Source organism: Thermobia domestica, chromosome 6 (genome assembly GCF_964235325.1).
Source record: "Thermobia domestica chromosome 6, izTheDome1.hap1.1, whole genome shotgun sequence".
NCBI classification, from domain to species: domain Eukaryota; kingdom Metazoa; phylum Arthropoda; class Insecta; order Zygentoma; family Lepismatidae; genus Thermobia; species Thermobia domestica.
The window spans coordinates 147,297,661-147,310,394 of record NC_137459.1 but is presented as its reverse complement, the minus strand read 5'-3'; the positions used below and the strand labels follow the sequence as shown (position 1 = coordinate 147,310,394).

General features: G+C 37.6%; 1 protein-coding gene across 2 annotated transcripts in view; it reads left to right on the top strand.

Annotated features, from left to right (window-relative positions):
- Positions 1 to 12,734, top strand: part of Taf3 (TBP-associated factor 3) — a 109,562-nt gene that overhangs the window by 33,577 nt on the left and 63,251 nt on the right. For both annotated transcript variants that reach the window (XM_081762207.1, XM_081762206.1), the window contains exons 3-4: positions 6 to 138; positions 6,292 to 7,915. In XM_081762207.1, coding sequence (XP_081618333.1) covers positions 6 to 138; positions 6,292 to 7,915 — 1,757 coding nt within the window. The remainder of the gene's footprint in view (positions 1 to 5; positions 139 to 6,291; positions 7,916 to 12,734) is intronic.

Sequence of the window (12,734 nt, the reverse complement as noted above, 5' to 3'; positions counted from 1 at the left end):
TTCAGAACAAAACCAAGCATCTGCTGACTCGCCAAATAACTCAGGCTCCACTTCACCATTATCTAGTCCTAAAACTGGTGTTTTCAAACGACCAGGAGATCCAGTATCTGGAGACGGATCTCCATCGAAGCGCTCAAGGTACTTTTCAAGAAATAACTTTCTTAAAATAGAACAAAGAAGGCATAGCTTAATTAAATGTTGCTTCTAGTGTTGCAGTAAGAAAGATGAAAACGTATGCAAGGTTTGCATGTAAATTAATATATATATATATATATATATATATATATATATGTGTGTGTAAAAGATATATATTCACAGATAATTATCAGAATATATGAAACACTAATAAAATACAACTTATTTGATTAAGAAGACATTGGACTACCTTTAGCGTGTTGTACATATTTTGTTCGTTGTGGAATTGAGGCATATAACTTGTAGAAAGTTTCCAGAGAAATAATGGACTATTCTTCACGAAGTGTAGCACTCAGTCACATCAGCAACAATGGAGAAGGAAATGTGCGCCGGACATGTTCAATAATGGGAAAGTCTGGGATTGAGCGAACCGAGTGGTGTTCAAATTCATCCTGATGTTTATTAAACCAGGCCTTAATAGGTGTAGCTGTTTGTGTTAACGTGTTGTGGCCTTGGAAGACTTGCGTCGTTGTTATGGAACGACATCTGTATCATAGAATGTATCTGCTCAGCACAGACCCGCGATCATGTGTAATAATAAGAAGTATAGTCCGGAACACATACATAAACCCGACCCATTGTTGGGAGGGAGAAGAAAGATGGCTCATCGGGTTTCGTTGGCCCTGTGATTGTAGAAATCCGTAATTCCAATGGTGATTTGAATAGTTCTGCAGTCAGTTGTGCTGCATTAACTCTTCTTTGTAAAAACCCTCTTCTAGTGTTAGTTTCCGTCCACTATTTCTCTTCTCTGATATCTTGCCACTAGTATTATACGCTATTATCACTTTCGACACTTCTTGATACAACTAACGCACTTGATTTAACTAACTTCTCACGTTCAGTTCGCTCTCTTTGGAAATCGGAGAAGATTCCCAGTTTGGACTAACAGCATGTGTCCTATTGCATATACAAATCGTTAATTCATTGCGTAACGTATTATTTACTAACATAGCTATTACTGATGCAGTAGTACTTCAATTCGGACGTTATTATATGTAAGATTACCTACCAGAAAATAAAGATAATATAATTACATAGACTAGGAAATTTACACTACAACACTTTCATTAAATGCTTCATCAAATAATGGAGGGATAAAAGTGGAGAGAAACGAAACAAATGTAAATAGTAGAAGTGAAGCTTTAAAGCGTCAAGGTGTACGCATCCATCTTGAAATACTGTTTTTAAAGTCACGATCTATCAGTAGTGTTTGGGAGATTGGACTCTAATCTTGACAAGGGACCGTGGTGGCTCAGTGGTAGAGCGTTCACCTCGTGCTTGGGGTCCCGGGTTCGATCCCAGCCCCCGCCAAGTGGACTGTGGTGGACAAACACCGTGTGCGTGGGTTTTCTCGGGGTTCTCCCGTTTCCTCCCTCTTTCTTCATTCCACGATTTCATTCATTACTCATCATCACCGTCCCCTTTAGCCTAACCGGCATAACCGTGGGATGTAAAACTCAAAGATTTCATTTCATTTTTCTAATCTTGACAACGATAAGAGGCTAAAAGCGAACTTCGAAATTTAAACTATAACCGTCAACGTTTTCAATCTTATGTCAAAGTCGACTATTTTTATCGTAGATATTTATTTGTACCTCAAGTTTATATCTGTAATTATTGTGCTAATAATCATTGTTTACAATAAGATGCACAACATGGACTTCAGTAGTATGCATACTGCGTTTTGTTTCTATTAAGATTTTTCTTTTTAAATGGGATCATTCAGCTTATTTGTGTGTACATTTGTAGTCTGACTTTTAAATATATTGATGTTTGATAAGTAAAAATTAGTCGATAACAGACGTATATCAACATGTGCCTCTGAAATATGTAACACGCATAATGTTAAACCTTTGTTCTGTGCTTTTGTTGTTATTGTAAATTACTATTAGTTTGCGCTTATGTTAAGCAGTAACGAATGTAAGTAGAATATCAATGAGGGCTGTGCTCAAAATAGCAGCTGTCCTAATAGTCGTGTTATTAATCAACATAAATCATTCAAACCCTGCATGGTAATAGTATAAGGCTTTTTGAAGAAAATAATACTATTCGACGTAGTTCATATTAATTGCGATGCATGTGCACCTTCTTTGAACGAAACTGTAAAATTCCGTTTACCAAAATTGTGGGAGTACACTTCCTCAGTCCTTTTTTATGGCTATTTTCACCTTATGTGCGACACCAAATCGATATTCCCAAATGAAATTCTTTAAGGGGACCAATAGATGAAAGCCAGAGGGTGCCGGATCTATTCTGTCTGACGAGTAAGGAACCATTGATCAGTCCAACATGCAGATCGCTTGCATTGTCGCAAAACTCGTATTTGGGTGTGCATTCTCATGGTTAATATGCATGCCTGGAATATTTTTGCCTTGTTTCTTCTCGCTAATGGCTTCTTGAACTTCCAACACAACATATTGCTCACTATAATAAGAATCATACTCTGTTAATCCCCTCCTTCCAAAAATATCACTACGACTTTCTGTGTAGGTCGTTAACTTTTGAATTTTTAGACCCTGGAGAGGACATCTGTCGACGTTCAAGGATTGAGTTTGTTTTTGAACCCAACCCATATATATATATATATATATACAGAATGGGGACTAAGTTGCTTTCTCCGAAACGAGTGAGGAAAGAAAAGAAGCAAGCATGCTATGGGGACAAAGTCGGTTTTCCCAAAACAAACAAGAAAAAAAAATGAAATGAGCGAGCTATTATCGAGCTTTTTTGTACTAGAACTGGCACTACTGTTTCTCTTAGTGTGTCTGGGAGGACTGATAATCATGTTTCGGTACGTGCTTTGCTTAAGAGTTCTTTACTGAGTGAAGTTATAATGAGTAATACTGGTATTGAGATGAACCTCAAATGAACAGAGGGACAACGTGTTTCCGTGTTACAATCTTGATGAAAACAAATACAAAAATATGGTGACAGGCGACTTCAAGAAAAGATTTCCAGGTGTGGAACCACCATCATTCAAGCTGTGAGAAACCTAAACCAACGATTTGAGGCTACAGTTTCTGTGTATGATCTACCGCGAAGCGGAAGACCACGAAGTGTTCGAAGTGAAAGAAACACTAAACTTGTCCTCAAAGTTGTGTATATAGCCCAAAGAAGTCTACCAGAAGGCATGCATGTGACCTGGGAATGACACATACTTCTTTAAGAAACATGCTGAAGGATTTCAAGATGAAACCTTACCAGCCGAAGCTTCTGCACGCGTTGCATGAATGTGATCTGGACCGGCGCGTTGAGTTCTGTGTGTGGTTTCTCATTCGCATCGAAGCTGACAAAGACTTTTGTTAACGGATTTTGTGGACGACCTCATTCAAGATAAACGGTCGCGTAAATAGACACAATTATGTTCATCGGAGTGACACCAATCCACATGAAATTCTGACAGAACAGTCTGATGTCGTTGGTGTCACGGTTTGGGGTGGTATTTATTGTGATGGTGTCATAGGACCTTTCTTTTATAAAGGAACCAATGACATATACTTTTAAATGTTGCAGAAAATTGTCATTCCAGAACTTGAAATTAACCGTCGTTACGAAAACATTCAGTTCAAGTGACAACACGATGGTGCACCTTCTTTTAATGTTGTTGTGAGGGATTTCTTGAATCAGCATTTCGAAGAATAGATTGGTCGTCGTGGTACGACAGATTGGTCACCCCGTTCATGTGCCTTCACACCATGCGGCTTCTACATGTGGTAGGGCATTGTCAGAGAAGTGTTTTCCAGGCAACTGCAGAATTTGGATCACTTCCTGTTAATCGAACAATCGTGCGAGAGATTGAATGCCGATCCTCGGTTGTGTCGTGGTATTTGCAGATCAGTGCTGAAGAAATGTATCTTGTGCATTGAACATGGTGGGAGACGGTCTTTGGCGTGGGAGACTCGGGTTCGATTCCCGGCGGGAGCTTATGTGGTTCGAATTCCACGTTAATCAGTAGGTCCACGTCTCATATAGCCTCGCTGCTGAACGGGACGTTAAACTCAAAATCAACTCAACTCAACTCATGGTGGGAGACGGTTTGTACAGTACTTGAAAGTACAGTAAAGATTGTCAAGTCACCTAGTTTCTTTTATTTTTTCACATATTGGGGAAGTCAACTTTCTACCGACCCTGTATGCAATAGTGGGATGATTTTCCTCTGGGGTGAAAAGTATTAGTAATAAGATACTGATGCCACCCCACTTATCTAGTGGCTGCTTGTGCCTTTGGTGCTTGTGACCCCGGGTTCTATTACCGGTGGGAGAGGACAGAAGTTTAATTTCAGATTTATTACCTCCATTAGTCATCCATCTTCTTTAGCCTAAAGGGCATGACAGTGGGACGGGACGTTAACAACAAGAACAACAACAACAACAACTACTACTACTACTACTACTTATTATTATTATTATTATTATTATTATTATTATTATTATTATTATTATTATTATTATTATTATTATTATTATTATTATTATTATTTCAATTTCAATTTCAAAAGTACTAGTAATCTACATTCAGCACCTTCGTTGCGGGGAAGAATTTCGTAGGACTACTTGAAATCATCAATGCACGAAAGTCCATGTTTCATCCCTGTAAACGTATTAAAAAAAAAGTGTTTATTGTAGACTTCAAACCTCTTTCCTTTAGATCAGATGTCAGATGCTGAGATAACCATTTTGCACACACGTTATATACCTTAAATCACCAGTCATCGTTCTTATAGCATTATGACCATAATTGAGATATACAGCAAGTTTTGGGATCATTATCCGTCTGTCCACACAAATCAATTCAAGTCTCTTAACATTTGCTTTAGTGTTCCTAGTTGATAGCCTCTCATTACTTGTTTCACATTCGATATTGTTTTGTTTTTTTCTGCTTCAAACTTCTTCAGCCACCTCTGCATATTACTGTTGTCCACTCATTTCTTTCTGATCGATGGATGATGTATGAACGCACTTTTGGGATCAGAGACAGGACAGGCAAAACAGGTTGAGCAAGGGAGAGAAGAGGACGTGTTATGGGAATGGAATGAAACAAGTGTTGGCAGTGTACGATTAGTTATGAATTCATGAGTAATGTATATCTGAAAACCATCAATCATGCCTTATTTGTCAACACTTTTTATCAACTCCTTATTCTCTTTGTATGGTTTATTCTGAATGGGAGTAGCGAACTCTGGCGTTACAGAGCATTTAGTTTGAAATCACGACTCTTGTCGATTGTTTTCTCTTGGTACACTTTTTCCTATCTCGTGTGGATCTCAGCTAGGTCACACCTATCCTTCAAAGGGTGTATGACATCACGTTGTTTATGCTTCATATCCGTAATTTACCTGTAATAATAATAATAATAATAATAATAATAATAAACAATGCTGTAAAACCCATACTGGGGAGGCATTACTCCAGTGGATCCCAACCTTTCGTTACTGACGACACACTTTACTCTACGCCCACGACATCACGCCACACTTGAGAGGGGTCATGCTGGCTCAGTGGTCGAACGATTACTTCTGGTGCGTGGGGTTCCTGGTTCGATCCCCGGCGAAGTAAATTTGTGATGGACAGCGGGGTACTTTCCGGTGCTTGTCTCGGAGTACTCCAATTTCCTTCCACTTTTTCATTCCACCGATTCTTCTATCATCATTCACTTGCTTTAATCATCCTCTCCCTTAGTCTAAAGGGCATCTTGGAAAAATTAAACTGAAAGATCTCATTTCATCACGACACACCTCTTTGATTTTTTATTAATAATAACATATGTGTAATACTGAGCATTATTGATGCCGCTAGGGGTGTTAAGAGTTGTACACTCTGTCTCAAAATTGATTTTAACTAATTATTAAATACTTCATGATTTTTGAATTCTGAAATTTCGCGACAGTCCAATGGGACTGCACGACACCGATTTGGTGCCACTACCGTGCTCTATCACTATACAAAATTTGAATGTTTTTTGTTGATAAATAACGAAACTATGAAGGCAGTTTGCTTTATTTTCGGTACATCTCTCGAATAATACGAAGATGCTACTTTCTAATGTGCTTGTCATATGCATGTTCAATATTTACCTGTATTTTGTTTTCAATTTTAGATTTTCGCTTGAAGAAGAAGGTCGACCTCTAAGGGAGATCAGTAGTGTTATGATGACGACTTCTGGGTTCTTGTCACCAGCTCGAGAAGGAAAGCTTCCAGAGGCTCGTGCACCTGTCCAACTGTCCGACTCTAGATCGAATTCTCCTCAACCACCTTCCTACCCTATGGTTCCTCCGGAGGTCAAGGGAGAAAAGAAGGCAAAGAAACTCACTGTAAAGAAATGCGTTGATGGTGCCAAAAAGACAGATCGAGAAAACAAACGGAAAGAACTCAAAGAGCTTATTAAATTAGAAAAAGAATCTTTGGGTGAAGAAAGTAGTGTGAAAAAGTTGGCTGCTATGAAAGAGTACCTGAAATTAAAACCTTTAAAACCCGGAGCTTTAAAACTGATCGCACATGGTGTTCCCAATGTACCAGGAAATATTCCTCCAAAATCTCCCAAAAATAACATTCCAAAGACATCCCCTGTTAAGAATCATTCTCCGAATGTCCCGAAGCCGAGTAAACTGTCGGCTCAAGTCAAAAGCCCTAAAGTTGAAAAAACGCACCCTCCTGTGCCACCACCGAGAATTACAAATTCACCTGAGAAAACGAAAGAATCTCTCGGTGTTGTTGACGGAAAACTTTCTTCTGAGCCTGACAAACAAAAGTTGAACATATTTAAGAAAATATCTAAAGTTGAGAAGATAGAGAAAGTAGAGAAGATTGAAAAACAGGAGCTTCCGGAAGCAACACCTAAAGATTCACGGGAGAGTTCGCCGGGACTAGTTATAGATGAAGTTGAAATTCAGAATCGTCAAAGAGAAGCTAGGTTGGCCCAAATTAACGATTGCATTGACGCGGTTATACAAAGAGGGTTAGAAGAAGTCGAACAAGAGGGAAAGGATATTAAAACAACTGTCAACAGGAGCCCCGCCCCTCAGCCTTCTGAATCAATGTCTAAAGTAGATACAACAATTGATGAAGTTGTTAGTATGGCTCACAGTCCAGACGTGTACATATTTGATGATAATGACTTGTCACCGCCGGGAACTCCTTCTACTCCTAAAACCCCCGAATTACCAACTCCTGCGAGAAAGACTGAGAAAAATACGGAAAAGAAACGGAAGCGTGAAAAATCAAAATCGAAGAAAGAGTCTAAGGGGAAATCGAGAGAGAACCAGTTCCATAAAAAAATAAAAGTTGATGTTTCGGAACCAGAAACTCCTGAGCGACCAAAAACTCCAGAAGTCCCCGAAACGAGGGATGAAATACCAACTCCTGTTTTTCCGTTTTTCCCTCACTTTCCTCCTGCTCCAGGTCTTATTCCTCCACCACTTCGCCACCCTTTGTTTCCCAGATTTCCCATTCCTCCGTATGGCAAACATGCATTGTTGGGACAGTCGTCATTAGGGACAAATTTACCGCATCCCGCAATGCCTAACTTGCCCTTGCCACCTCCTCTGTTCATGCAGCCCCGTGCGGACGAGCCAACGGAACTGAAAGAAAATAAACCATCTTTATCACAGGAGAAGACCGCTGGTGTTGCTGGAATATCTCCGTTGGTTCCTGTGAAAAGTGAAAAATCGGAGAAGCCTCCTGCACCAAATCAATCTCCTCCCAAAGCAAAACCGGTAGAGAAGGTAAGTGAGAAAGTTGTGGTGCGCCTAACGGGCAAAGCAGAAACGCTTATGCAGAGTACTGATACGAATTCAATCCAGACAGAGGAGGTAAGTGAAAAGATTGTCATGCGATTTGTACGTTCACGAAAGAAGCATTGGCGTGTGAAGGCTAACAAGTTGGCAAAAGCTTGAAAAATCTTCCAGTGGAGGTAAAAATTTTTACAGGCATCGTGTAAACAGTTTAAAAAACATCTTGAATCGTAGAAAGAGAGAAACAGTTGTAGTGTGCAGTAAGAAGGTAAGTGACATAGTGATCACTGACCTTCGCAACCAAAGAAAAATGTTCTCGTTTTTTTAATTTGGAGCATTGACAGTATTATGGCGACTTGAAAAATATAAATTTGTTCGTTTTTTTCTTTTTGTTCTTTTGTTTTTAGTAAATTATAACGTGTGTGTGTGTTTGTATGTATAATCTCTGTAAAGTAGTTAAGTTTATTTTTACATTAATTATATCTTAAATATGTTCATTATAAACTCCATTTTACCTTTCGTGTTATATGTCGGAACGACATAGTTTTGTTACGAGCTTCATGTATAGTTTATAATTGAATCGTGACTTTGGTGAATGCATTAAAGACTGACTCACTGCTATAGGAACGTACAAGCAGAATGAAGTGGTTATTAATACCCGTTGCAGTTGCGAGCTGCTTTAGATTAAATGAAGTGGTAAAGGGCATAATCTGTGATCTCTACAGGAACCTGACTCACGATCATTGAGAACTTAAATTTCAAAATAACTAGCTCAAGTTTTATATTTAAATAATTGTATACGATCTGTCTATACATACGAGAATGGAATTCTGAAAGGAGAAAATTGATGTGCTATCTCATTGATACAGTACAATCAGCAGAAATACTTTCTTTTAAGATGACCTAATCATATTTGATCTAGCGTGTAAATTGTAAATATTACAAGTATAGATAAAGATATGTAAATTATCAATCAGTAAATCAATAATTAGAGTAGATAGCATGAAGTAGATAGATTAAACGTACTGGAAGTACAACTTCTTGGATATAGAGTTCTTTTGAGGCTAAATGTAAGCACTCTTGCGTTTGGTATGGGAGACCGTACTCGATACTCCGCCCCATATAGTCTCACTGCCATCCAAGGACGAGAAACAGTCACGAACTAGGTGGAGATTAATATGTGTTTATAAAGTAGGGAATGTGTTTGTATATCCTGATTTCATTTCATGTCTTTCAGTTGTAAATTTTTTTTTTTTTTTGTGACAAATACTTGATGAAAGAGCTGATTTGTGAAGGAGGGGAACGTATTAGCCCCGGGAAGACCCATACACATGGTTCAAGTCCTGGTGAGAAAACAAGGGGGCCGCAGTGGCTCAGTGGTAGAGCATTCACCTCTGGTGCTAGGGGTCTCGGGTTCAAACCCTGCTCCCGCCAAGTGAAGTTTGTGGTAGACAAACACCGTGTGCGTGGGTTTTCTCGGGGTTCTCCCGCTTCCTCCCACTTTCTTCATTCCACCATTTCATTCATTATTCATCATAACCGTCTCCTTTAGCCTAACCGGCATAACCGTGGGACGTAAAACTCAAAAATTTCATTTCATTTCCGGTGAGAAAACACATGGTTTGAATTCAACATTAACTAGTACTTTCGTATCTTATATAGTTCGGTTTTAGATGAGAAAGTTGTTTAGCTCCAAAACCACGCATGAATATTTACCCATTGCCAAAATTACACTCGTATGTAGAAGCGAAATATGTTACTTTACATGTGTGCATTGATCATTTTTTAAGCCTACATCATAAACCTAAGGGAATTGCAAACGGGCAAGTATAAATTGGACTGTTCTGTACTTAAAACTTTGCATTGTTTTATTTCTTCAGAAATGGGCCACAGATGTTGAAATTTATTTTTGTGGACTTGCTTATCAACTTCATGCGGTTAATGTTCGTGTTTTTTGTGCAGGGTCAGGGCTTCGGTACTCGTTCGGATACTTGCCTCTTACACGAACCCAAGTACAAGTTCGGATCTTACTTTCAGCAGTACGCCCCGTCTTCTCTATAGTCCTAGTGCTGAAAAGTGACAAACTCCAACCAACCAATTTTAGATTTCCATTCAAGGTCTTTCGGATCGATTTGTTTTCAGATAATTAATGTTAGCGTAAGTGAATATAATATATGGTACAGATCTTTATGGGGAATTGTTGGTCAATTACTGTCATTCGTAATGGGACAAAGTACTTGGTATTAGAGCGGAGGTAGATTGGAGTTCCTTTTCAATTCTAAGACTGTAAAAGACGTGGACCTTACAGTATAGCATGGGATCTAACCGACATAATTTTAACCGGAATTGAACCAAGGTCAAAGTCTTCCTCACCAATGACTGGAATGCAAACATTTAGTCATCAAGAAACTCTGAAGAAAGTATCAATTGAAAAGTGAAATGGTGATTTTGGTTTCTAGTCTAAGATATCCCGCCGTTTGCTATGTCAGAAGAGTCATGCTAAAAGTTACATATCGCACATTTGACTGTTGCAATTGTTTTTTTCTTCATTTGTTAGAAATGCTGTAAACTGCCAATACTCAGGGTTTTAATAAGCAACATTTCATTCTATCGTGCTAGTCTAACAAGTAAGCTTATGATGCTAGTCTATTTTTTTACTTTTTATAATAACTTGTTACTACGTATAAATTTGTTACTATATGAAAGCCTAAACTACTTGTCACTTATGTAGTGCCTTGTTAACCAAACCAAGTTTTAAAGACTTTAACTGTATAACATTTGTTGTCCATGTTTCAATTCGGATATTTACTTTCTCGTACAGTATTTGTATGATAATTAAAAACAAAGTATTGTATTAAATAAAAACCACTGTGGAACAGTTGGGGGATTAAAAATACTAGTCTTCCGTAATGTAGTGCCAAATGTTATTACTCGTATTTATGTTCCTGTGCATATTTATGTTCCTTCGTAACTTGCTATGAACAAAACTTATTGCACGTTTTTATATCATATTTTGTTAATTTTGAGATTGTACGCTGCTATGATCATTTCATTTTAATTTATTTAGCATTGTTATTTCACACTCATTCTTTGTCTTATCCTAATAAAACTTTGGATAGAGAATGTCTTGTGATTTATATGCATATTGTTTGACGTCGAGAAATTCTGTTCCTCACTACGACTTGTGAGAAAATATACGTATTTACGCATCTCTTTGTAGTTTGATCAATTTCTATATACCGGTTTATTATTTGTTACGTGTTTGAAGTTTAATGTCTTTTACAGCACGGATGATATATGAAATATGGACCTGCAGTTTAACGTTAAATCAGTGCCAAATGAACTCGGACTGGGAATTGAACCCAGGGTTCCCGCATTTAAGAGAATAGTAATCATTGAACCACCTGAAAGCTGTACGTATTAGTAACCATTAGTTGGTGAAAACAAAATAAACAAATATATACCGTCTAAAAGTATTAGCAAATGTGCATTTTATGCTAAAGCAACTTAAGTAAACGCAGTGAATCAAAAGATACGTTGCGTCTACAAAACTTTACATATTGGTGATGCAAACAAATACTCCTATAATATTGTTGTTCATGCCTAATTATTCTAAATCTTGCACAGCACATTTCATAATTATATCTGATGGCTTCCTTAGCTTCTTATTTCCTTTTTGCAATTCCCTAGACATTATTCGTCATATATTCTTTTTAAGGCACCACTTCGGTAATCATCACATAGGTACTTAAAACAATTTTTTAAGCCTAATAACCAAGTAGACAGACTAGTGCATTAGTAGAAAGCAACTTCCACTGCACTACTTTTACACGTAATGTCTTGTAGCAGTGTATATCTAAGTTCAATTTTCGTCTCTCTCTCTCTCTCTCTCTCCTTAAATGTTGGTGGTCTTCCTTGTAATAATAATAATAAAAAAAAAAAGAAAGAAAACGTTAATTATTAGAAGATATTTTTAAGGTATAATTTCGCATCAATTTCTGTTTACGAAGCACAAACGGTTTTAATATGTGTACATGTTCTTGAACCACTTGAATAAAAATTATTACATACGGAATTAAAATTTTCTTAACCTAATTAGTTTATATAGAGAATCAGTGAACCAGATATCTGTTCCTGTATTTCTGAAGTTTAATCATTATTTCGAGAAGCATAGAATTGTCCTTAGTAATTGTACTCTCCTTAAAGATCATGTGTGCGTAACACTGCAACTAACTAGTTCGTCCAACATTTAGTTTCTTACATTATTAACGCGTTTTCTTTTTTCTAGTAGAAATTTGTTTGAGCCTAATGGATTGATAATTGAGAACATGTTTTTCTCAATATTGTCTTTTTATTGTAAGTTCTTTGTTTTGATTTCTGGAATCGGACATCGTGACTGAGGCTTTAGACCTCATTCACCACGTGGCTACAGTAACCACAGTAGATAAAACTTGTGATTTCGGGACTTCCTTGGTCTGACGGAATTTGAGACGAGTGGATACCATTTAACTATTGGAGTACCCGTGATATCTAAATACTGAAGGCTCAGTGGATATAGAAATATAACTCTTCGTAAGTATTTATTAAAGTCTCTCTCCCAGAAGCATACAAGTATTTTCTTTTTTGTAGTCCTTTGCTCATCTTAATATTTTTCGTACAGTGTTGCTGCCAGGACGTTTTAAAGAAAAGGGTGATTAAGCTCGTCCAAACTGTTACAACTCTTCTTTCGCTTCTAATTGCCTGCAATTAAAAATTATTCAACTAGACAATAAACTGGGTTGGTACGATTGAAATGTCCTATAATGCATGT